The following is a 27,987-nucleotide window of genomic DNA, read 5'->3' as shown; positions in this document are numbered from 1 at the left end:
AGATATAACCACATAACAGGGAGGAGGAGGATATAACCATATAACAGGGAGGAGGAGGAGACATAACCATATAACAGGGAGGAAGAGGAGATATAACCATATAACAGGGAGGAGGAAGAGATATAACCATATAACAGGGAGGAGGAGGAGATATAACCATATAACAGGGAGGAGGAGGAGATATAACCATATAACAGGGAGGAGGAGGAGATATAACCATATAACAGGGAGGAGGAGGAGATATAACCATATAACAGGGAGGAGGAGGAGATATAACCATATAACAGGGAGGAGGAGGAGATATAACCATATAACAGGGAGGAGGAGATATAACCATATAACAGTGAGGAGGAAGAGATATAACCATATAACAGGGAGGAGGAGGAGGAGATATAACCATATAACAGGGAGGAGGAGGAGATATAACCATATAACAGGGAGGAGGAGGAGATATAACCATATAACAGGGAGGAGGAGGAGATATAACCATATAACAGGGAGGAGGAGGAGATATAACCATATAACAGGGAGGAGGAGGAGGAGATATAACCATATAACAGGGAGGAGGAAGAGATATAACCATATAACAGGGAGGAGGAGGAGATATAACCATATAACAGGGAGGAGGAGATATAACCATATAACAGGGAGGAGGAGGAGATATAACCATATAACAGGGAGGAGGAGATATAACCATATAACAGGGAGGAGGAGGAGATATAACCATATAACAGGGAGGAGGAGGAGATATAACCATATAACAGGGAGGAGGAGGAGATATAACCATATAACAGGGAGGAGGAGGAGATATAACCATATAACAGGGAGGAGATATAACCATATAACAGGGAGGAGGAGGAGATATAACCATATAACAGGGAGGAGGAGGAGATATAACCATATAACAAGGAGGAGGAGGAGGAGATATAACCATATAACAGGGAGGAGGAGGAGATATAACCATATAACAGGGAGGAGGAGGAGATATAACCATATAACAGGGAGGAGGAGGAGATATAACCATATAACAGGGGAGGAGGAGATATAACCATATAACAGGGAGGAGGAGGAGATATAACCATATAACAGGGAGGAGGAGATATAACCATATAACAGGGAGGAGGAGGAGATATAACCATATAACAGGGAGGAGGAGGAGATATAACCATATAACAGGGAGGAGGAGGAGATATAACCATATAACAGGGAGGAGGAGGAGATATAACCATATAACAGGGAGGAGGAGATATAACCATATAACAGGGAGGAGGAGGAGATATAACCATATAACAGGGAGGAGGAGGAGATATAACCATATAACAGGGAGGAGGAGGAGATATAACCATATAACAGGGAGGAGGAGGAGATATAACCATATAACAGGGAGGAGGAGATATAACCATATAACAGTGAGGAGGAAGAGATATAACCATATAACAGGGAGGAGGAGGAGGAGATATAACCATATAACAGGGAGGAGGAAGAGATATAACCATATAACGGAGGAGGAGGAGAAATAACCATATAACAGGGAGGAGGAGGAGATATAACCATATAACAGGGAGGAGGAGGAGATATAACCATATAACAGGGAGGAGGAGGAGATATAACCATATAACAGGGAGGAGGAGGAGATATAACCATATAACAGGGAGGAGGAGGAGATATAACCATATAACAGGGAGGAGGAGATATAACCATATAACAGGGAGGAGGAGGAGATATAACCATATAACAGGGAGGAGTAGATATAACCATATAACAATGAGGAGGAGGAGATATAACCATATAACAGGGAGGAGGAGATATAACCATATAACAGGGAGGAGGAGGAGATATAACCATATAACAGGGAGGAGGAGGAGATATAACCATATAACAGGGAGGAGATATAACCATATAACAGGGAGGAGGAGGAGATATAACCATATATCAGGGAGGAGGAGGAGATTTAACCATATAACAGGGAGGAGGAGGATATATAACCATACAACAGGGAGGAGGAAGAGATATAACCATATAACAGGGAGGAGGAGGAGATATAACCATATAACAGGGAGGAGGAGATATAACCATATAACAGGGAGGAGGAGATATAACCATATAACAGGGAGGAGGAGGAGATATAACCATATAACAGGGTGGAGGAGATATAACCATATAACAGGGAGGAAGAGGAGATATAACCATATAACAGGGAGGAGGAGGAGATATAACCAGATAACAGGGAGGAGGAGATATAACCATATAACAGGGAGGAGGAGATATAACCATATAACAGGGAGGAGAAGGAGATATAACCATATAACAGGGAGGAGGAGATATAACCATATAACAGGGAGGAGGAGGAGATATAACCATATAACAGGGAGGAGGAGGAGATATAACCATATAACAGGGAGGAGGAGGAGATATAACCATATAACAGGGAGGAGGAGGAGATATAACCATATAACAGGGAGGAGGAGGAGATATAACCATATAACAGGGAGGAGGAGGAGATATAACCATATAACAGGGAGGAGGAAGAGATATAACCATATAACAGGGAGGAGGAGGAGATATAACCATATAACAGGGAGGAGGAGGAGATATAACCACATAACAGGGAGGAGGAGGATATAACCATATAACAGCGAGGAGGAGTATATATAACCACATAACAGGGAGGAGGAGGAGATATAACCATATAACAGGGAGGAGGAGGAGATATAACCATATAACAGGGAGGAGGAGGAGATACAACCATATAACAGGGAGGAGGAGGATATATAACCACATAACAGGGAGGAGGAGGAGATATAACCATATAAGAGGGAGGAGGAGGAGATACAACCATATAACAGGGAGGAGGAGGATAGATAACCACATAACAGGGAGGAGGGGGAGATATAACCATATAACAGGGCAGGGAGGCAGGAGGGGGGAGTTTGGATTGAGGTGCCCTTATATCACTGGAACTCCTTCTAAGGAGTAAGAGATCTTTAATTCAGTGGAAAGTGGTTGTTTCTGTGCTATATTTGCCCCACCCGACCTTCCAGAGGAGGACTCCACCCTCCCTGCCTCCCCACATAAAGCCACGGCTGCAATATAGGAGTTTATGAATGCCCTGCTTCACCTCATTACGTTTCTCCCAAGAGGACTCAGATCTCTGATTCCACGGAAAGGGTGTGTGTGTCGTGTGTGTGTGTGTGTGTGTGTGTGTGTGTGTGTGTGTGTGTGTGTGTGTGTGTGTGTGTGTGTGTGAGAGCTAAGGGTGAGATGCATAATTAACCAGTCTACTTGAGATAGACCTACAAAAGGACCAGTGATTTTGTGAATGTGTGGTTACGTTGATTTAGGGGTGTTGCTGTGGTAGCCTACATATGTTATGGTGTATGCAGGATCAGGCCGTTTATGACTCCATGTGTGTGTGTGTCCTTGCCTGAGTGTGTGCGCGTGTCTGTGAGAGTGTGTATGCCTCTAATTGTGTGTGCCCCTGCATATGTGTCGCAGACGATAGGCTCCCATTGGTTTATGTAGGCAGGCGTTGTCAGGTGGAGGCAAAAATCACTCTGACCATATTATATGTAAAGCTGGAGAAAATTGCTAGGTTGGGAAGACTTAAATAGCTAGGCCAGCACCATAGTAAACATGCTGTTTGCTGAGCAGCTGGCTCCTACAACCATCATGCTTCCAGCTTCCTCGAAGGCAAGGTTGGAGGGTTGGTTGGAGGGTTGGGCTAAGTACAAGCACATGCTGTGGACAGAGGTCAAGGGGAAGTAAAAATGGGATTCGCTCAATCAAATTCATTCTCTGACTGAAGAAAATGTATAAGTCACTATTATTAAACAGAAGTGTGCCACAAACCCCAAACTGTCAAGTCTCCTGTCCCGGTTCTGACAGACCTCTTGGTTGGGGTTTATTTTATAGAGCTTCCATGAAATGACCAGTGATTAAAAAAGTAGGCTACTGTTTGATTCTACTGCTAAGTAAGTCATAATAGAAAATGAATTGAATGGCTGAATCAGAGCCATATATCTAGAACGTATATTTACATTCTAAACATATTGCTCTGATTCAGGGCTCTCTGACCGGGAGATGAACAGTCCTACATCGTTTCAGAGTGCGTGGCCAGGAATAAGTTAGTCCTAAATATTTCCAAAACTAAAAGCATTACATTTGAGACAAAAATCATTCACTAAAACCTAAACCTCAACTGAATCTTGCAATAAATAATGCACAAATTGAGCAAGTTGAGGTGACTAAACAGCTTAGAGTAACCTGTCAAAACATATTGATTCAACAGTAGCTAAGATGGGGAGAAGTCTGTCCATAATAAAGCACTGCTCTGCCTTCTTAACAACACTATCAACAAGGCAGGTCCTACAGGCCCTAGTTTTGTCACACCTGGACTACTGTTCACTCGTGTGGTCAGGTACCACAAAAAGGGACTCAGGAAAATTGTAATTGGCTCAGAAAGGGCAGCATGGCTGGCCCTTGGATGTAACATTAATAATATGCATGTCAATCTCTCCTAGCTCAAAGTGGAGGAGAGATTGACTTCATCACTACCTGTATTTATGAGAGGTATTGACATGCTGAATGCACCGAGTTGTCTGTTTGAACTGCTGGCACACAGCTTGGACACCAATGCATACCCCACAAGACATGCCACCAGAGGTCTCTTCACAGTCCCCAAGTCCAGAACAGACTATGGGAGGTGCACAGTACTACATAGAGCCATGACTACATGGAACTCTATTCCACATCAAGTGGTTCGACCGTGATCTAGCAGAGTTACTACACCTCAAGAATTGCATTTGGCGAAAGGCTCGGCACACGCATACTCAGGCTGACTGGCTCTCGTTCAGGCAAAGGTGAAACAAGTGCACTCAGGCTATCCGGAAGGCCAAAGTTAGTTACTTTAGGGAGCAGTTCTCTCTCTGTGGGTCTAACCCCAAGAAGTTCTGGACAACGGTTAAAGACCTGGAGAATAAACCCTCCTCCTCACAGCTGCCCATGTCCCTTAAAGTTGATGATGTGGTTGTTACTGACAAGAAGCACATGGATGAGCTCTTTAATCACCACTTCATTAAAAAACTTCTTAGGGATTGGCATCCCGTCAACTGTCCCGTTGTCACGTCCTGACCAGTTAAGGGTTATTTGTTGTTGGAGTTTGGTCAGGATGTGGCAGAGGGTATTTGTTTTATATGGTTCGGGGTGGTGGTGTAGGTAGTAGGTCATTTTATTTATGTATTCCGGGGGTTTTGGGCACTGCTCTGTATTTATGTATTTCTATGTTTAGTTAGTTGTGGGTATAGGTTCTAGGTTCGTTTTCTATGTATAGTTAATTGGGATGGGACTCCCAATTGAAGGCAGGTGTGTTGAGTTGCCTTTGACTGGGAGTCCTATATAATAGGGTGTGTTTGTCTTTGTGTTTGTGGGTAGTTGTTTTTGCATTGCTTTTCGTTAGCCTGCAAAACTGTTGTACTGTCGTTGTTTCTTGTTTTGTATAGTGTTCACGTTATTGTTTAATTAAATTCAAAGATGAACGCGACCTCCGCTGCGTATTGGTCTACTTTATCAGATGAGGACTTCTCTATTTCGTCTGAGGACGAAGACAGCTGTGACACCCGTAAATCATGCTGCACCTTGTGTCAAGATCGCAGATTCTAGAGAATCAGCAAATGTCGGTACATATAAGTGTCCTATATCGGCTGAAAGCTTAAATTATTGTTAATATAACTGCACTGTCCAATTTACAGTAGCTATTACTGTGAAAAAATGCCATGCTATTGTTTGAGGAAAGCTCCTAACAACAAAACACTTTTTTCACCGCGATAGGTTTGATAAATTCACCTCTGAAGGTGAAATGTGTAGTTACATTCTGAAATCTTGCTCTGATTTATCATCCAAAGGGTCCCAGAGATAACATGAAGTGTTGTTTTGTTAGATAAAATCCTTTTTCATATCCTAAAAAGGTCCATATAGCATGCACAATCGATTTTGTGTTTCCACTCGTTCAATTTGCAAAGAAAGGAATCTGTGAAAATATAATCCTAAACATTGTTTCAACTGGTCAAATCATGTTTGTATGTATTCCTCCGAGATCCTAGAATGTAACCAGATTTCACTATATCATTAGGGGTGTAGTATATCCTATAGGACACCATATTTGGTCAGAGAGCGACACATTCATGGCACGCTGATGACGCGGCCGGTCTTCATTTGACCGACTGTATCTTTGTCAAACAAGCACCAATCGGGGTCAAACAAAGATAGCTAGATAGCCAATAAGCTGGGCTTTGCGGGAGTATCTGGAAACCCTGTGTCTGTTGCAAAATGTAGGTGCTAACCTTTTGCGACTGCATGCCTTTTCCATTTGGACAAAAATTATAAATATATTCAGAGTTATGAAGTTATGAAAACTGGTTGTTTTGCAAATGTTGAACTTATAATATGGTTACTAATACTGGAAAAGCTAAATCAAAGTCCAAGTATACAGATTTGACGATATTCTTTCAGAAAAATGTAATAGGAATGCCAAGGTCTCCTTCACGATTTGCCCAAATGTACCTGGGTGACTTCACACTAAATGTCATGGAGAACGCTCATACTTCAAGTTATCCGTCTGAAACTTCGTACATACACTGCTGCCATCTTGTGGACACCATCGGAATTACAACCAGAGTGATAGCTAGAACTTGGACCTTTCTCTTGCAATTCAAAGCCGGTGGAAGAGAAAAAACTGTTGTTTTTTTTCTTCTGTATTTTCTTCTACAAGATCTATTGTGTTATATTCTCCTACATTTAATTCACAAACTTTAAAGTGCTTCCTTTCAAATGGTACCAAATGGTTCTATTTTGCCCTCATTATCACAACTGTTGGAAAAACTTGTCAATAATCAGCTGACTGGCTTTCTTGATGTCTATAGTATTCTCTCGGGTATGCAATCTGCTTTCCGCTTATGGATGTGTCACTGCAACCTTAAAGGTCCTCAATGATGTCACCATTGCCCTTGATTCTAAGCAATGTTGTGCTGCTATGTTATTGACTTGGCCAAAGCTGTTGATACGGTAGACCATTCCATTATTGTGGGCCGGCAAAGGAGTATTGGTGTCTCTGAGGTGTCTTTGGCCTGGTTTGCTAACTACCTCTCTCAAAGAGTGCAGTGTATAAAGTCAGAACATCTGCTGTCTCAGCCACTGCCTGTCACCAAGGGAGTACACCAAGGCTCAATCCTAGGACCCACACTCTTCTCAATTTACAACCACAACATAGCTCAGGCAGTAGGAAGCTCTCTTATCCATTTATATGCAGATGATACAGTCTTATACTCAGCTGGCCCATCCCCAGATTTTGTGTTAAATGCTCTACAACAAAGCTTTCTTAGAGTCCAACAAGCTTTCTCTACCCTTAACCTTGTTCTGAACACATTCAAACAAAGGTCATGTGGTTTTGTAAGAAGAATACCCCTCTCCCCACAGGTGTGATTACTACCTCTGAGGGATTAGAGCTTGAGGTAGTCACCTCATACAAGTACTTGGGACTATGGCTAGACGGTACACTGTCCTTCTCTCAGCACATATCAAAGCTGCAGGCTAAAGTTAAATATAGACTTGGTTTCCTCTATGTAATCGCTCCTCTTTCACCCCAGCTGCCAAACTAACCCTGATTCAGATGACCATCCTACCCATGCTAGATTACGGAGACATAATTTATAGGTAAGGGTGCTCTCGAGCTCTCGAGCGGCTAGATGTTCTTTACCATTCGGCCATCAGATTTGCCACCAATGCCCCTTATAGGACACATCACTGCACTCTATACTCCTCTGTAAACTGGTCATCTCTGTATACCCGTCGCAAGACCCACTGGTTGATTCTTATTTATAAAACCCTCTTAGTCCTCACACCCCCTTATCTGAGATATCTACTGCAGCCCTCATCCTCCACATACAACACCCATTCTACCCGTCACATTCTGTTAAAGGTCCCCAAAGCACACACATCCATGGGTCGCTCGTCTTTTCAGTTTACTGCAGCTAGCGAATGGAACGAGCTGCAACAAACACTCAAGCTGGACAGTTTTATCTCAATCTCTTCATTCAAAGACTCAATCATGGACACTCTTACTGACAGTTGTGGCTGCTTTGCAAGATGTATTGTTGTCTCTACCTTCTTGCCCTTTGTGCTGTTGTCTGTGGCCTACCATGCTGTGTTGTCATGTGTTGCTGCCTTGCTATGTTGTTGTCTTAGGTCTCTCTTTATGTAGTGTTGTGTTGTCTCTCTTGTCATGATGTATGTTTTGTCCTATATTTATATATATTTTTTTATCCCAACACCCATCCCCACAGGAGGCCTTTGTAAATAAGAATTTGTTCTTAACTGACTTGGCTAGTTAAATAAAGGTTAAATAAATAAATACAATAAATAAAAAGTAACTTATGCAATCAGTAGGGAGGAGGAGATATAACCATATATATCGCCTCTAACCAGATTTATAAAACAGATAAAAATACACTTTATTGAACAGTGGAACAGTGAAGCAACACAAACATAGGCACAGACACATGCATACACACACACGATAACATACGCACTATACACACACGTACACATGGATTTTGTATTGTAGATATGTGGTAGTGGAGTAGGGGCCTGAGAGCACACAGTGTGTTGTGAAATCTGTGAATGTATTGTAATGTTTTAAAATTGTATAACTGCCTTAATTTTGCCGGACCCCAGGAAGAGTAGCTGCTGCCTCCAACCCAGTTCCTGGAGAGCTACCGATCTGTAGGTTTTTGCTCCAACTTACCTGATTCTGCTTATTAACCAGCTAATTATTAGAATCAGGTGTGCTACATTAGGGTTGGAGTGAAAACCTACAGGATGGTAGCTCTCCAGGAACAGCTCTGAGCCCAGCTCTGGCCAGGAACAGGGTTGGAGAGCCCAGCTCTGGCCAGGAACAGGGTTGGAGAGCCCAGCTCTGGCCAGGAACAGGGTTGGAGAGCCCTGCTCTGGCAAGTAACAGGGTTGGAGAGCCCAGCTCTGGCAAGTAACAGGGTTGGAAAGCCCAGCTCTGGCAAGTAACAGGGTTGGAAAGCCCAGCTCTGGCCAGGAACAGGGTTGGAGAGCCCAGCTCTGGCAAGGAACAGGGTTGGAGAGCCCTGCTCTGGCCAGAAACAGGGTTGGAGAGCCCAGCTCTGGCCAGGGACAGGGTTGGAGAGCCCAGCTCTGGCCAGGAACAGGGTTGGAGAGCCCAGCTCTGGCCAGGGACAGGGTTGGAGAGCCCAGCTCTGGCCAGGGACAGGGTTGGAGAGCCCAGCTCTGGCCAGGAACAGGGTTGGAGAGCCCAGCTCTGGCAAGGAACAGGGTTGGAGAGCCCTGCTCTGGCCAGGGACAGGGTTGGAGAGCCCAGCTCTGGCCAGGAGACAGGGTTGGAGAGCCGAGCTCTGGCCAGGAACAGGGGTTGAGAGCCCAGCTCTGGCCAGGGACAGGGTTGGAGAGCCCAGCTCTGGCCAGGGACAGGGTTGGAGAGCCCAGCTCTGGCAAGGAACAGGGTTGGAGAGCCCAGCTCTGGCCAGGGACAGGGTTGGAGAGCCCAGCTCTGGCCAGAAACAGGGTTGGAGAGCCCAGCTCTGGCCAGGAACAGGGTTGGAGAGCCCAGCTCTGGCCAGGGACAGGGTTGGAGAGCCCAGCTCTGGCAAGGAACAGGGTTGGAGAGCCCAGCTCTGGCAAGGAACAGGGTTGGAGAGCCCAGCTCTGGCAAGGAACAGGGTTGGAAAGCCCAGCTCTGGCAAGGAACAGGTTTGGAGAGCCCAGCTCTGGCAAGGAACAGGGTTGGATAGCCCAGCTCTGGCAAGGAACAGGTTTGGAGAGCCCAGCACTGGCAAGGAACAGGGTTGGATAGCCCAGCTCTGGCAAGGAACAGGGTTGGATAGCCCAGCTCTGGCAAGGAACAGGTTTGGAGAGCCCAGCTCTGGCAAGGAACAGGTTTGGAGAGCCCAGCTCTGGGATTAATGAATGTCTCCAGTGTTCGTGGCTAGTTTGCTTCAAATCCGTTTGAGATTTCTCCATATGAATAAGCAAATCAACACATAGAAGATATACACTGCTCAACAAAATAAAGGGAACACTTAAACAACACATCCTAGATCTGAATTAAATAAATAATCTTATAAAATACTTTTTTCTTTACATAGTTGAATGTGCTGACAACAAAATCACACAAAAATAATCAATGGAAATCCAATTTATCAACCCATGGAGGTCTGGATTTGGAGTCACACTCAAAATTAAAGTGGAAAACCACACTACAGGCTGATCCAACTTTGATGTAATGTCTTTAAAACAAGTCAAAATTAGGCTCAGTAGTGTGTGTGGCCTCCACGTGCCTGTATGACCTCCCTACAACGCCTGGGCATGCTCCTGATGAGGTGGCGGATGGTCTCCTGAGGGATCTCCTCCCAGACCTGGACTAAAGCATCCGCCAACTCCTGGACAGTCTGTGGTGCAACGTGGCGTTGGTGGATGGAGCGAGACATGATGTCCCAGATGTGCTCAATTGGATTCAGGTCTGGGGAACGGGCGGGCCAGTCCATAGCATCAATGTCTTCATCTTGCAGGAACTGCTGACACACTCCAGCCACATGAGGTCTAGCATTGTCTTGAATTAGGAGGAACCCAGGGCCAACCGCACCAGCATATGGTCTCACAAGGGGTCTGAGGATCTCATTTTGGTACCTAATGGCAGTCAGGCTACCTCTGGCGAGCACAGAGGGCTGTGCGGTCCCCCAAAGAAATGCCACCCCACACCATGACTGACCCACTGCCAAACCGGTCATGCTGGAGGATGTTGCAGGCAGCAGAACGTTCTCCACGGCGTCTCCAGACTCTGTCACGTCTGTCACGTGCTCAGCGTGAACCTGCTTTCATCTGTGAAGAGCACAGGGCGCCAGTGGCGAATTTGCCAATCTTGGTGTTCTCTGGCAAATGCCAAACGTCCTGCACGGTGTTGGGCTGTAAGCACAACCCCCACCTGTGGACGTCGGGCCCTCATACCACCCTCATGGAGTCTGTTTCTGACCGTTTGAGCAGACACATGCACATTTGTGGCCTGCTGGAGGTCATTTTGCAGGGCTCTGGCAGTGCTTCTCCTGCTCCTCCTTGCACAAAGGCGGAGGTAGCGGTCCTGCTGCTGGGTTGTTGCCCTCCTACGGCCTCATCCACGTCTCCTGATGTACTGGCCTGTCTCCTGGTAGCGCCTCCATGCTCTGGACACTACGCTGACAGACACAGCAAACCTTCTTGCCACAGCTCGCATTGATGTGCCATCCTGGATGAGCTGCACTACCTGAGCCACTTGTGTGGGTTGTAGACTCCGTCTCATGCTACCACTAGAGTGAAAGCACCGCCAGCATTCAAAAGTGACCAAAACATCAGCCAGGAAGCATAGGAACTGAGACGTGGTCTGTGGTCACCACCTGCTGAACCACTCCTTTATTGGGGGTGTCTTGCTTATTGCCTATAATTTCCACCTGTTGTCTATTCCATTTGCACAACATCATGTAAAATTTATTGTCAATCAGTGTTGCTTCCTAAGTGGACAGTGTGATTTCACAGAAGTGTGATTGACTTGGAGTTACATTGTGTTGTTTAAGTGTTCCCTTTATTTTTTTGAGCAGTGTATTTGAAGAAATGTCACCTTATAGTTTAAAATACATCTGACAGCAAAACAAGGAAACAACAAAAGTAGACTTGTCAGTATTCAATTTACTTGTACAGTAAAAGGCCAAACAACCACACACAACAATAGTGAATTCCACTGAAATGAAAAGCAAAGGATTTAACTTAACACCAGAATGAGAAAAAGCATAGGCATACATATAGACAAAACAATAATGCCTCCCAAAGGGCAACCTATTCCCTCCATAGTGCACTACCTTTGACCAGAGCCCTATGGGGTAGTGGTCAAAAATAGTGCACTATATACGGAATAGGATGCCATTTGGAACGTACACCCAGTCTTTTAGTCCCCTGGTCCTCTTCTCGTCCATCATCACCAGCCAGGAGACTTGTGTCAAAGGACAGAAAGCTGCTGATAAACCTCACACAATTCTGCAAACCAGCTGCAGGAGGAATGTATGTGCCTATTCCCTATGGTGCATTATGGGGAACAGGGTGCCTTTTGGGACACACAATGTCTGTACATACAGGACCACTGAAGACATCTGTTTTTACAGAGTGAGTCGCTACGCTCACCGTCGACTTCCACAACGTGAAGCACTAACAGCCAATTAAAACTAAAACAGTAACATGCATGTACAGATACTCACTCACCTAGCCGATGTGTTCATGAAGCAGACCTGGGTTCAAATAGTATTCAAAATCATATCAAATACTTTAGCTGGTGTTATTAACCAATAGAATAATCTCAAAACAGCAAAGCCCGCCCATATGGCACTCCTGGCAAATGCTAAAACCGTATGAAAGATTTCTACTACTATTTGAACCCAGGTCTGGAAGTAAGGGGTCCCATCAGTTAGCGAGGATAAAACTATCCATCTATGTAGCATGTGCAAAAGCCATAGCCATAATCTCTCAATCTCAATACAAATAAAATAATATATTAAATTAACATGAAAGAACATCCCTTCTTTATAGGTAAACGCTATAGAAAATACAAGACCAAAACATTGGAATGTCCTGCTAGTATCTTGCTGTCCACACACACAGAGCAAGCCATTCATTTAACTCCCTTCTCTTCAGCTCAGTTCAAAATCAGCTACTGTTATTAACCCGTGGCTTGCTTGACAGAACAAAAATACACTTCAACAGGGAAACTGTTCAAGGACAAGCTTGGCCACCCTACAACCAGATTTAAAAAGCTTGAATTAGTTGGGGAGAGAAGGTGGCAAAGGTGCATAACAAACAACTTTTCTACCATGTAGTACTCATATAACAAGTGTTTTCTACCATGTATTACTCATGTAACAAGGGGTTTCTACCATGTAGTACTCATGTAACAAGGGGTTTCTACCATGTAGTAATCATATAACAAGTGTTTTCTACCATGTAGTACTCATGTAACAAGGGGTTTCTACCATGTAGTACTCATATAACAAGGGTTTTCTCCATGTAGTACTCATATAACAAGGGGTTTCTACCATGTAGTAATTATATAACAAGGGTTTTCTACCATGTAGTACTCATATAACAAACATTTTATTTTGTTAAATGTCCCTGTAAAAAGTTAAAAGGTAGTACTCGTTTTTGTATTCATTTATTGTTATTACACACAAAATGTGTATTTCCTTCTACACCCTGGAGTGTAACATGTTATCATTTAATATATATCTATAAAGGGTCTTATACATTACTCTGTGGTATACTAGTACAGTCCCCAATAAATATCCTCACAACTATCACTTCATAATCGTATCTGTTTGTCCACTTTGTCTGATGAGCAGAGTTCAGAATTACTGTAAAATGTCTATGAAAAGTTTTGTATGAAAATCTTTTCTTCGATCAAACTGATAGACTTGTCCGTCAGCATGGCCTCACTGTTCACAAACCTGTAGCCAAACAGTTTCATCGTGGGTCCACAAACCCTCTGCACCACCTGGGCTAGTTTGTACGGTATGCTGAACCTCCATTTCTCTACTTGCTCGGAGGAGTTCTTCTGTGTTGAATACACTCCACTAGCCTCATTGGAAGCCTGGGTGTTCTTTAACACCCAGTCTTTCACCTGAGGAGTGAACGGGATCCCGGTGAACTTGTACATCTCCGCTGCCTTCCTCATAGGGAATCTAGCGATATCCTCGTACCGTACTAGCATGTACCTCCGCCTCAGCCACGACGGCTGCCTCAGGCCAACCTCCGCAGACATCCTGATATTGTCGCAGTTCCCTTTCAGCTTCCTCACCTCGTCGTCGTCAATGGGCACGTCTCCGTCCACGGCCCACTTCTTCCAGTTGTTGTACTTGGCGGAGAAGGCCACCATGCGGGAGGCCAGAACAGCTCTGGGGTCCCTCACCAGCTGGATGAACTTGATATCTAGACGAGGGTCCTCAGCGAGGGGTCTCAGGGTCTCCAGCTGACGCACCCGGACGGATTTAATGGCCCTGTGCTCCTTCTGCTGGCATGACTCGGACGCCATGGTCAGGTTGAGGGGACCACACTTCCTGGTCCGGCAATGGTAGCGTTCAAAGACTTTCTTAACGAACGGGCTACAGACGGACTCCTCACAGAGAGAGCTGCTAGATTCTCTCCTGAACAGGGCTGAGGTAACGTGGTCTACAGGAAGTGGGTCAATAAAGCTCTCCAGAGGGGTGAAGTCACACAGGAAGAGCCCCTGGAGGACTTCCCGGTAGGCCCGGGCGGCGGCTGTGGCGTTGGTCCCGCCGCTCTCTAACGTCAGCGACCTCTCGACGTGCCACAGCGGCTCGAACAGGTAGAACATGTTGTCTCCCTGCTGGTTGAAGAACTCGCCCACGAAGGAGGAGCCTGTCCGCGTAGTGGCCAATAGGAGGATGTGCTTTCTGTTTCCTGCTGACCCTATGACCTCTGACCTACAATACAGTACAAAATACAAAACTTTATTGTCCAATGTCAATCAGATCGGATATGTCTTTTTAAACGTTATTCCAAACCACTTGGACATCACACATACAAATACTGATCAGGATTGGGGACACCATTATGCTTTCTTCAGGAATGTCTTTACTGAGATCAAACATGATAAGTTACACACAGAATTATAGGTACTGTAGTGTCAATTAATCAATCACATATATTTTATAAATGCCTTTTTGTATCAGCAGTTGTCACTAAGTGCTTTACAGATACCCAGCCTAAAACCCCAAAGAAGAAGCAATGCAGAGGCAGAAGCACAGTGGCTAGGAAAAACTCCCTGGAAGGCAGGAACCTAGAAAGAAACCTAGAGAGGAACCAGGCTCTGAGGGATGGCCAGTCCTCTCCTGGCTGTACAGGATGTAGATTTAGGAGAACATGTAGCCATTAAGGCCAGACTGTTTGTCTTATTGTATGATAAATAGTATATCATGCTAAACACACAGACCTCTGCTCGGTGTAGTTCTCCAGGCGTCTCTTCATGATGGTGAAGACAGGGTCCAGTTTGCTCAGGGTAGTGAAGGAGGAGCCATTAAACTTCAGGAGACCCAGGGCTGAGGCTGGGGCAGAGTTACTGGGCTGAAGGGGTGTCTGGGGGGTCTGCTTTGGGGTGAGCTTGTCTGAAACCCTAAAAGACAGGGTTGGCAGTGTTAAACAACATGTTTTATAGTTTTACAAGACCATCTTATCCACAGACAGTGAAATCAATTCAAGTAAGTAAACAATCTACGCAATTGAAATCTTGACATCATGACTACTTCATCCAATCAGACTACTTGGAAAACACAGCATGACACTTGATACCGCTTTGTGAGTAGCTGAAACGAATGTCACAAACACACCACTCTGAATAAAGGTGAGCCTGTTCCAATCTGAGGGAGATCAGTACAACAGACAGACCTAATGCATACACACACACACACACACACACACACACACACACACACACACACACACACACACACACACACACACACACACACACACACACACACACACACACACACACACACACACACACACACACACACACACACACTCTCTGTTTATCATGGAGATGGGCTTAGGTTTACCGTGAGATAATGTTGTTTTCCTTCTCAATGATGACCAGTGCCACAATGAAGACAAGGGAGATTGTGTATTTCATCCTCATTCTGTGATGTAGCTGTGCCGGGATCTGCTGCTGTCACGGAATGTCTTCTTAATAGCTTCTGCCAATCTTCTTCTCTCCTCCAGACTCCCGCTGCCTATTCAAAGAGTTGTTGTTGTATTTTCCATCGTATAGACGGCTGCTTCATTCTGCAAAATGAAATTAACATTAATAAACTGTCACACTTTCACGCCACAGTACTGTAAACAAGAACACAAACCTTAAAGGACTTCCACTGTTACAGTATAGAGGACTTCAACTGTTATAGTATAGAGGACTTCAACTGTTATAGTATAGAGGACTTCAACTGTTACAGTATAGAGGACTTCAACTGTTATAGTATAGAGGACTTCAACTGTTACAGTATAGAGGACTTCAACTGTTACAGTATAGAGGACTTCAACTGTTACAGTATAGAGGACTTCAACTGTTATTGTATAGAGGACTTCAACTGTTACAGTATATAGGACTTCAACTGTTACAGTATAGAGGACTTCAACTGTTACAGTATAGAGGACTTCAACTGTTACAGTATAGAGGACTTCAACTGTTATAGTATAGAGGACTTCAACTGTTATAGTATAGAGGACTTCAACTGTTACAGCATAGAGGACTTGAATTGTTATAGTAGAGATTACGTACATTTTAATAGTATAGATGATTTAAATTGTTATAGTAAAGTTTACATAAATTGTTATAGTATAGTTGTGTTAGATGAAATCTTCTGAAAACGAATCTGTTGATATCCAGTCAAATGGAGGAGAAAGTATAACAGGTTCTACATACAGTATGATATAGTATAGCCTGGTGTAGATGAATCAGTGCCTTGTCGCTAAGTCAGCATGTTGGTGGTTTGAGGTGGGAGTTTAATAGCTGTGTTTATGGGTCATGCTAGCTTCCCGTCAATTGGTGTAGGACCCATTTTCGGAGACGATAATATCATTTCATATCACAGTGGTGTAAGAATAGAAAGCGTCAGAGTGGTTTCACAGGGGGAATTTAATCTGCTACTTCCCTTGGGTCTGCCTGTGTTTTCTTTAGGGCTACAGGGGGATTTCAAGAACCCACCCACAATGCTAGTGTCGAAAGCTGGTGTCCCTCTAGAGATAAAACAATGTTTGCTCAGACTGAGCCTCTCTCTGTCTCTCAATCGCGCTGTCTCAAATCTATTACAATAATATTTAATATAAGTCGATCATATTGCATCTACATGGCGATAATAGCATTAAAATGTGTTGTAACATGACCCATACACAGAGGAATAACATATCTAGGCTTTGAATGCAACCAATACTGTCAAACATTACATGGCCAAAGGTATGTGGACCCCTGCTCGTTGAACATCTCATTCCAAAATCATCGACAAACCATTTCTGTATGGACCTCGCTCTGTGCACGGGGGCATTGCTATACTGAAACAGCCATTGTTGCTCCTACACATTTCCACTTCACAATAACAGCGCTTACAGTTTACCGGGGCTGCTCTAGCAGGGCAGAAAGTCACTGAGCTCTTCAGTATGGGTCAATGTTTGTCTATGGAGATTGCATGGTTGTGTGCTCGAGTTTATACACCTGTCAGCAACAGGTGTGGCTGAAATAGCCTAATCCACATACTGTTGGCCATGTAATGTATGTCACCAAGGTACCCAATCCACCAGCTGCAACTTTATGTCAGCACTCAATGAGGTATTTTAAGAGAAGACTCAAGAGCACTCAGTGACATGTCCAGCAGGGAACAAACCACTGTCTGGTGAAGACGTACTGTAGCCTGGTCTCAGATCTGTTGGTGCTGTCTTACCAACTCCTAATCATTTATTCAATGATGGAGATAGGAGTTCACAAGTTAATACAAACAGATCTGGGACCAGGCTATTCATGGGTTGTTGATTTCGTCACAATATTGTTTTGAACGTTTGTTTTGGACTGAGCATTCTACTCAATGCATCGTCAATGAGCACTGATGAAGATTTCATCAAAAGTGCATTACAGTGGCTTGTAAATACTATGACATTCAAAAGGAGGCAAATAATTAGTAGGAAAACCTTTCGTCATAATTTTGATGTCGCCAGATTAACATTAGATGCAATATAACGTTAGCTATCTAGCTAAGATTGAGGGGAGGCCACCGGATTTTAGCTAGCTAACGTCAGCATTGCCAGCTACTCTTTAAGAACTTTGCTAGCTAATGACAACATTGACACCTGTCTAAAGTAAATTTGACAACATGAAAATGCTGGCAAAGATATTTCCTGCTAAATATTTGACTACTTTAACAATTTCATCGCATTTCCAGGCACTATAGTGTAATTTAGACTAAATAGTATTTACCCTCCGTCCAGAATGACCGGGCTTATCACCACTTTAAAAGGATCCGCCCCTAAAAATGTTTGCTTAAAATGACATACCAAAATCTAAGTGCCTGTAGTTCAGGACCTGAAGCAAGGAAATTCATATTCTTGATACCATTTAAAAGGAAACACTTTGAAGGTTGTGGAAATGTGAACTGAATGTAGGAGAGAATATAACACATTAGATCTGGTAAAAGATAATACAAAGTACCATCATCTTTGCAAGAGAAAGGCCATAATGTATTATTCCAGGCCAAGCGCAATTTAGATTGTGGCCAATAGATGGCAGTAGCGCATGGGCAAAGTTTTAGACTGATCCAATGAACCATTGTATTTCTGCTCAAAATGTTGTATCAAGACCCCCAAATGTGCCAAATTGGTTTATTGATAACTTTTCAAGTTCATAACGGTGCACTCTCCTCAAACAATAGCATGGTATTATTTCACTATAATAGCTACTGTAAATTGTGTAAACAGTGCAGGTAGATTGACAAGAATTTAAGCTTTCTGCCAATATCAGATATGTCTATGTCCTGGGAAATCTTTCTTGTTACTTACAACATCATGCTAATCACATTAGCACACATTAGCTCAACCGTCCCGAGGATGGGACACCGATCTGTAGAGATCCTTAAGGCACCACTATGGTGCCGCCGGCAGAGGGCAGCTTGAGAATGTTCTTGACGCGACCGAGTGACGGAGGTGCTATGAATAGTGAAGAAGGGCTTTCATTATTCCAACAGAGAGCTCCCAGACTGAGCACCTAAACAGTGACCTAACACTGCAGTAAAACAGTTACCTTTGAACAGGGGGATACATGGGAAACAGCAAAAAGGCAAAAAGTAAACAGAAATTGAGGGGGAAAACCTGCTTGTCACGGGGCCATAAATTGTAACCATTATGAGACTGTGAGAGTGTGAGCAAGCAGAACTGCAGCAGGATATGAAACCTGGTATCGGTCCCAAATGACTCCCTATTCCCTTTATAGTGCACTACTTTTGACCACTATTTCCTTTATAGTGCACTACTTTTGACCACTTTTCCCTTTAAAGTGCACTACTTTTGACCACTATTCCCTTTATAGTGCACTACTTTTGACCACTATTCCCTTTATAGTGCACTACTTTTGACCACTATTCCCGTTATCGTGCACTACTTTTGACCAGGGCCCATTGTAAGGAATAGGGTCCCATTTTGGATGCATCCCTAGCTGTACCTGGCTTGCAGAGTGAGTAGAGTCTATCCATTGAAGACAAAGACGGATGTAATGAGGCCTATTTAGGGATATCCTGCCCATTCTGCTGAAGGATTACTATAATGTTACTGTTGGGATAATGTCAGCTTGGCTTTAATCCCTGACTAATGATCCAAGATGAAATGGGCAATCTGGGATTTAAACTAAACCAAAGCGGTCAACCCACCACTCTTTTTTTCTGTAAACAACTGAAGGATGTGGCTGGAGAAATGTAACCACTCTTAAATTAAGTTATATTCTTCAAATATCAATGACTATTATATCATTCCTAAAAATAAAAATACATGGATGTTCCAATTCCAGATTGCCCCTTTAAACTCACTGCCTGCCATCAGAAAGGGTATCTTACATGACGAGAGACTGTGGCTATTCACCCACAGTAACAACTACTACATTGATTGAGGTGATGATTGAGGTGAAAATGTACATCATTATTGAACCGGTTTGATATAATGGCCCATTCAATGAAAAGAGACAGGTTAACCCGTTGTCTATGTGTCTGCCACCACAACTACCATGGTGTTGTGACAAACCAGCTGTAGGCCTATAACACTATGGTCTATTTCTATTCAAATGTCTATCTAATAGCGATATCAAGAAAAGTGTATAAACATGAGGCAGAACTTGTAAACCATCTGATTTGAATCGTATAGCTGGCTAAAACGTGTATACTGTATGTTAATAAGTGTTTCAAAAGGCACATCTGTGTGTGTGTGAAAAGGTCAGTTTATTAGGTCCCTCTAATGGTTGCTATAGTAACCTGTGATCATTAATACGGTGTCCTAAATGGCACTCAATTCGCTACACAGTGCATGACTTCTGACCAGAGCCCTAAAGAGGTGCCCTATATAGGGAACAAGGAGCCATTGGGGCCACATAATTGTGGAAATGGCTGTTTATGAGGTCCCCCTGGCAGCAGCTACAGTAAAAGGCCGTGATCCTTAAGTAGGGGCTCCCGAGTGGCGCAGCGGTCTAAGGCACTGCATCTCAGTACTAGAGGTGTCATTACAGACCCTGTTTTGATTCCAGGCTGTATCACAACCGGCCGTGATTGGGAGTCCCGCAGGGCGGCAACAATTGGCCCAGTGTCGTCCGGGTTAGGGATTGGCCGGGGCAGGCCGTCATTGTAAATAAGAACTTGTTCTTAGCTGACTTGACTAGTTCAATAAAGGTTAAATAAACACAAAAGTATCCTGAGACCGTTAAAGATCCAAGGCCTGGCTGACTCCTCCATATGGATCAAATGGCACCCTATATAGTACACTACTTCTGACCAGAACCTCGTTTGGGATTATAATGATGACAGAACTACACCAGTTTGTATTTTGAGTTTTGTGGTTGCACATTGAGATTTGTGGTTGCAAGTATAATTCGCAAAATGTGTAATTACATTTTGCAAGGTTGTATCACGATGTGTTAAATATTTAACATTGGTCGCAAACATGTAACTTGACATTTTCTGAATTATTACAAATCCATTTAACGAGTATGAATATTCTGCTATGAATCAAAAATACACTTGCAGATTTTGTATCTGCGTGCGCTCTGAGTTCTCTCAAAGTTGTCACGTTACCAAGAGATTAAAATCAAATCAAATTGTATTTGTCACATGCACCGAATACAACAGGTGTAGACCTTACAGTGAAATGATTACTTACAAGCCCTTAACCAACAATGTAGTTTAAAGAAAAATACCTACAAAAATAAAAGCAGCAGTAATAAGCTTGTAGAAAGTTTGTAAGTTTGTAGAAAGAGATTTGCAAGTAAAAATGTTTTGATTTGAGCAGCTCTGAGGACAGGACCTTTTACTTCAGACCAGTGGTGGAAAAAGTCCCCAATTTTCATAAATGAGTAAAAGTAAAGATACCTTAATAGAAAACGACTTGAGTAAAAGTGAGTCACCCAGTAAAATACTACTTGAGTAAAAGTCTAAAAGTATTTGGTTTTAAATATACTTAAGTATCAAAAGTAAATGTCATTGATAAAATATATTTAAGTATCAAAAGTAAAAGTATAAATCATTTCAAGTTCCTAATATTAAGCAAACCAGACGGCAACAATATAAAATTATTGATTTTTTACATTTTACATGTAAGGATGGCCAGGGGCACGCTCCAACACCCAGACATCCTTTACAAACGAAGGATGTGTTTAGTGAGTCCACCAGATAAGAGACTGTAGGGATCACCAGGGATGTTCACCAGGGATGTGTATGAATTAGACTATTTTTATTGTCCTGCTAAGCATTCAAAATGTAATGAGTACTTTTGGGTGTCAGGGAAAATGTTTGGAGTAAAAAGTACATCATTTTCTTTAGGAATGTAGTGAATTAAAAGTAAAAGTTGTAAAAAATATAAAATAGTAAAGTAAAGTACAGATACCCAAAAAAACTACTTAAGTAGTACTTTCAAGTATTTTTACTTAAGTACTTTACACCACTGCTCCTGAGCAATCAGTTCCCTCTGCCAAAACTATAGCTGCCTAACTATTGGCTGGATTGTTTCATCAATCAAATCTCAGGAAGTAGCTAACCACATCAGCTAGAGAGGATGAGGTAAACACAACCAAAACGTTCTACTTGAAGGTAATCATCTCTTTTATCTGTGTACATACATTTTTTTGGGTGTAAAGGCAAGGCAGTAGTTTGTTTATCTTGTGAAATACAATGTACATTTCAGACGAACTCCAGACAAGCCATAGCATTGACAGCTGATATTGTGTTAGCTAGCTGGCCTCTGACATTCATCCTAGCTTTACTATCAACTGGCTAGCTTTATCAGGCAGTTTTAGATGTGAGGGGAAAACATCTATATTTTTTTGTTAACCATCTGATTGATGGAAAAATCCAGCCAATGGTTAGGCAGCTATGGTTTTGGCAGAAGGAACTGATTGGCCAGGAGTAAAAGGTCCTTCCCTCAGGACTGCTCAAATCACATTTTTTTAACTTGCAAATCTCTTTCTACAAACGTACAAAACTTTCTACAAGCTTAGGAATGTCTTGGTAACGTGTCAACATTGAGAGAACTTAGAGCGTGTATTTTTGATTCACAGCAGAATAGACATACTTGTAAATTAATCAAAACATGAGCTGGTGCACACCCAGAGAAAATTATTTTATGTAGAGGTGCTGACTAACGGCGAATAAACTATAAGCTATGGAAATAAAGAGAGTCGCACTTTACGTATATATAAACTCTGTGTAATTGATTAGGTAAATCACCAACGTTTCGGCGTAACTGTGCCTTCTCCAGGTCCTGGATGGTGACACACTTCTGCTTTAAACTGCCTGCCTGAATACGGAGGCCTTCAGTAGTACCTTCCCTTTGATTACAGCAAGAGTCTCATTATCTCTGTCTCGTAACCATTTAACATGTACTGTATGTAACCACTCAGATTCATACAAACTGCTTCAAACACAACAACTGACTCGTATTCACTTGTCCCTGGCTGCGTTTAGACAGGCAGCCCAATTCTGATCTTTTTTACACTAATTGGTATTTTTTTCAGATCAGATCAGAGAAAGCAGTGCACTATACACTGGGACACAGCCCCAGAGAGACGGCAGCTCCCATTAAAGCTGAGGATGAAGCTCTTGTTGTAACTCCTGACCCAAATACACTGCAGCCTTGGTGTATTTTAGACATTTTCACTCTGACATTATAGCCTTTGACATTAGGTTTTGTGCTTTGTCATGTAACACACTGTACTATACTATGACCGTGATATGTGGTTGTCTCACCCAGCTACCTTAAGATGAACTGTAAGTCGCTCTGGATAAGAGCCTCTGCTAAATGACTAAAATGTCAAACAAATGTACTCTACACTGTATCAACCATGTAAGTATATGGAAATGAAGAAAGACTAACAAGTCCAAAGCCTGATTGCAGATGACTGGTTGTTAATAAGAGTAAACCACACTTAAAGGGATACTTCAGGATTTTGGCAATGAAGCACTCTAATCTACCTTCCCGGAGTCAGAGGAACTCGTGGATACCATTTTTACGTCTCTGTGTGCAGTTTGAAGGAAGTTGCTAACTAGCGTTAGTGCAATGACTGGAAGTCTATGGTAACTGCTAACATGCTAGTAGATATCATAGTCTTCCAGTCATGGTGCCATCGCTAGTTAGCATTAGCTTGCGAAACTACCTCTAACTTCCTTTGTGCCATCGCTAGTTAGCATTGGCTTGCGAAACTACTTATAACTTATTTTATACTGGATGCAGAGGCATAAAAATGGTATCCATGTATTCATCCAAAATCCCAGTATCCCTGATGTTCTCCCCTTTCTGTCTTCTGAATTCCCATGATGCCTCAGATTTCCTATCTATTTTTGTTGGTGCTATGAAGGCTGAGTTCTAACACCCTGTTGCAACCTCTGTCTGCCTCAGGCTGCTACTGTAGCCTGTCCAAAAGACTGCAAATCTTAACTCCCAAAATGATTAGACAAATCCTGTGAAATTCTCTCAAAAAGTGAATGAGTTATAGGACTTAGAGTAAAAGTTTTGAATTGGAACTAGACCCAGCACTCACTGTTGACGTGGACTAGTTGGTAATCACAAGTTGGACTTGGAGTACACTGAGTCTGTGTTTTCCCCAGAGAGGAAATCTCCCTCTGCCCATCTCCGTCTTACACCGTCTGCCCGCAAGACACAGACACAAAGGTCTCTCACAGAGTTCAGACTGAAAAAAAACTTCTGGCCTGAGATCACAGTATTGTGATCTTTTTCGGCTCCCGAGTGGCGCGGTGGACTAAGGCACTGCATCCCAGTGCAAGAGGCATCACTACAGTCCCTGGTTCAAATCCAGGCTGTATCACATCTGGCTGTGATTGGGAGTCCCATAGGGCAACGCACAATTGGCCCAGCGTTGTCTGGGTTTGGCCGTCATTGTAAATAAGAATTTGTTCTTAATTGACTTGCCTAGTTAAATGTAAAAAATAATCTATGGATTTCAAGTCTCTGGGCAGGGGCACAGCCATGGGTGGGTATAGTGGGTGAGTTCTTAACTGACCTGTCTAGTTAAATAAAGGTTACATTTTCATTTAAAAAAAATTGTAGGTCGCAGGTTGACGTTTATTGTCAATAGTCTTGACCTGGAGGCAGAACTGAGACAGTTCCGCTAGATTGGCCAGCTGCAAAGCCAAAATGATCTATATTGTAAATTTAAGGTTAGGGTTAGGAATTAGGGTTAGCAGAGTGGTTCGGGTTAGGTTTAAAATCAGATTGGATGACTTTGTGGCTGTGCCAGCTAGTGACCACTCTGTAGAGCTGCCTCCAATACATGAATCATCTCAATAAATGCCGACCAGCCCCAGAGTCACTTGCACGTCCTTTCTCAATTCCCTGCGTCCTTTCTCCTCAAAACACATTGGAGGATTAGGTCAGAAGGGATGGACCTTGGATCTTTTCCTCCAATGCTGTTTCAGAAGGAAGAGGACGCGAGGAATCATGGAAAGACTAATCGAGGGGGACATTTGAGTGCATGCATGAGAGGTACTCAGCATTATATAGCCACAGACCACAGCCAATAAGAGACATGCCATCATCCTATAGCCACAGACCACAACCAATGGGAGACATGCCATCATCATATAGCCATAGACCACAGCCAATGGGAGACATGCCACCATCATATAGCCACAGACCACAGCCAATGGGAGAAATGCTATCATCATATAGCCACAGACCACAGCCAATGGGAGACATGCCAGGGGAAATGAGAAGGGAAATGCATTGAGAGCTTCCTAACCATTGCTTAACAATTGCCCATAGCTGGATGAAGATTGGTTCATTTGTTATTTGTCATACGGGTGATTTTTGGCATAGTTCAATAACACCATGTAACTGTGTTGGGTCCAATGGTTGTTCTCTAACATTTTGTATTTTTACCTTCAGTGAAAACTGTACTACACTACATGTACAACATTGTCGCTAAGTCCCATAGCATAAGCTAATAGCTTTTTTTAATTTAACCTTTATTTAACAAGGCAAGTCAGTTAAAAACAAATTCTTATTTACAATGAGAGCCAACCCCTGGACAAACCCGTACAACGCTGGGCCAATTGTGAGCCACCGTATGGGACTCCCAATCCTAGCTGGATGTGATACAGCCTGGATTTGAACCAGGGACTGTAGTGACACCTCTTCCACTGAGATGCAGTGCCTTAGACCGATGAGCCACTCGGGATCATAGATTACTGTGAAAACCATCAAAAGAACATATACAAAATAGGATTTTCTTTCAAATGGATTCATGATTTATAATGTAAGCCAGTACACACCAATTATCTGAGCTTATTATCCCATGGAAGCGTGGTGTCAGAAAGAGCTCATCTTTACAGAGCTGCCATCGAAACATTCACAACCCACTGAGGCATATGACACGTTTGATGATCAGCTCATGAAGGAACCACCATCTCCCCATTTATCAGCATGTTACAAATGCTTTTAATGGATGCCTTCTTCTTAAGGCTCAAATATGATTGTTTCTTTTTTTTTCTTTTTTTTTATGAAAGGGGACTGAAGATAGAAGAGCCAGCATGACAATCACATTTGTAACCATTTCTCTGTGTGAAATTTCAATTAATGCAGTCAGCGAAGCTTGAAGAACATATGGTTTTATTTTCACCTGTTCTGGCGGTGCAAAGCAGTGTATCAAGTGAAATCTTGAATAATTTCAGAATAGAAGCTATCAGCTGTTTTTGTTTTTTACCTTACCTTGACAAAGTAATTAACAGTTTACCATTGCAGGTATATTAGGCTACCATAGGTACCACAGACGTATAGCAACATAACTTCACTTCAGGTGATTTTGCCTTACCCTATCAACATACGTTTAGCTTAACATACTGTAATACTGTAATTACACAGGGCTATTTAAAGCATGATACTCTAGTCTACGTGCATGATATGCCCCATTGCTGTGCCCCATGCCCCTATGGCAGGTTGTCTCATATTTACAGAGAGCCGTTCAGTGGTACTCTGTAATGGATCTAGCCTGGACTCAGATCTGTTTGTGCTGTCTTGCCAAACCCTATGGCCAAGAAAGTACAAACGGATCTGGGACCAGGCTAAGATTAAGATCAAGATTACTTTATTGGTCAATTGCACACAAGGTCCAACTGAAATGTTACTTCTGCTTTTAACCAACCCCTCCGAAAGATACACATACATGTACAGGTTTTGGAGTGGTGCAGGGGCTGCCACACTGGGTGCCCGGGGAGCTGTTGTTGAGAGGGGTTAAGTGCCTTGGTCAAGAACACAACAGCAGGTAATGCATCTAGGATTTGACACCAGCAACCTTCCGGTTGCCAGCTCACTTCTAGAAAGATTTGTCCCATCTGACCCGGGATTCAAACCAGCAACCTTGCGGCCACTGGCCCACCTCTAACCACTAGGCTACCTGCCGCACCAGGCTGTATTGGATCCTGACAGGCTGGCACATTGGCAGAGAGCAGGGCTGGTATCATATCACTGTGGGTTGTTTGATACCCTAGAAGCCCTCATCCATTGGTGGTCCTTCCAGCTCATGCAGGTATGCCCAGCCAGTCAAATATAGTGTTTGGTCTTTAGAAATCAATAGCCAAGGGCTATCAGGTGAGATAGAGCACAAATATTGTCTAGTCATCCACACTGGATACAGTACATAATTTATACAGCAGGAAGTCCTCATACAGTAATTAGTCAATAGGCTAGTAATAAAGTAGGAATACTTCATCAATAAATCATCAATAGACCATGCCATGTTATTTGTTCTCAAATAATGAAAAGTAGCAAACACTTTTTTTAAATAATGAAAACACTAAAGCAACAACTTTATTTTTTTAAAAACATGTATAAATAAGAAATTGGTTTAAAACCGAGCATTCCTTACCATTGTATTTTGACGCTCTCAAGCAACCAGTCGCCTAATCGACAGTTGTGCGCTCGATGGGTTCCCTCATGGTCTAGTCTTCCAAAAGCACGCTGCCTTATTCACGAACAAAAGGCACCTTGTGTGGGAAAAAGTTGATCAACTCCTCCATGTCCGTTAGGCTACTTCTAATATCCCCAAGATGATTCCATAGACGAAGGTAGGCTACAAAAACACGCGAGCAAACGTTGACATTTTAGAAATAAAAGTTTAGAAATAAAAAAAAAAGTATCTCAAAATGTCCACACGAAAAATAAATGGGGAAAAAATCCGATCAACAATGAGATTAAATAAACTGGGGAAGATATATGTAACAAACAAAAAACGCATTAACGGTTGAATAATTATTATTTTACATCTCTAATCCCAACGAAAGGGCAAGAACTCCAACCGTGACCGAGTGTGCCGCTCTTCCTCCAAAAATGGACACTGTAGTCACATGTGGAGAGGTTGGCCCCTCACCCATCGTTGTTTTTACATAGCCGAATATAGAGGGCCACTTTCTCTGTCTCGCTCGATTTCGCCCCCCTCTCTCCATCTTTCCCTCTCTCAATTCAATTCAGAGGGCTTTATTGGCATGATAAACATATGTTTACATTGCCAAAGCAAGTGAAATAGATAAAAGTTAAATAAACAATCAGAAATGACAGTAAACATTACACTCACAGTAAACATATGTATTTCTTTATCAACGTAAATGTGCTATGGCC

The 27,987-nt window shown here is 42.9% G+C and overlaps 1 protein-coding gene across 2 annotated transcripts; it reads right to left on the bottom strand.

The window, feature by feature from the left end:
* Positions 1-11,736: 11,736 nt before the first annotated feature.
* LOC106560301 (carbohydrate sulfotransferase 3) lies at positions 11,737-27,729 on the bottom strand. Of its 2 annotated transcripts, none has more exons than XM_045701064.1 (4): positions 27,239-27,729; positions 15,687-15,912; positions 15,062-15,241; positions 11,737-14,552 (listed from the first exon to the last, which is right to left on the bottom strand). In XM_045701064.1, exons 2-4 carry the CDS (start codon positions 15,764-15,766, stop codon positions 13,475-13,477), a joined length of 1,338 nt encoding a protein of 445 aa, XP_045557020.1. In that variant the 5' UTR covers positions 15,767-15,912; positions 27,239-27,729; the 3' UTR covers positions 11,737-13,474. The 2 variants fall into 2 exon arrangements, with proteins under 2 accessions (XP_045557020.1, XP_045557021.1); XM_045701065.1 differs by lacking the exon at positions 27,239-27,729 and adding an exon at positions 23,897-23,982.
* Between the last annotated feature and the right edge of the window lie 258 nt (positions 27,730-27,987).

This window comes from Salmo salar, chromosome ssa18 (genome assembly GCF_905237065.1).
Source record: "Salmo salar chromosome ssa18, Ssal_v3.1, whole genome shotgun sequence".
In the NCBI taxonomy this organism is placed as follows: Eukaryota; Metazoa; Chordata; class Actinopteri; order Salmoniformes; family Salmonidae; genus Salmo; species Salmo salar.
Note: the sequence above shows the minus strand (reverse complement) of the source record. Positions and strands in the feature narration are given on the sequence as shown.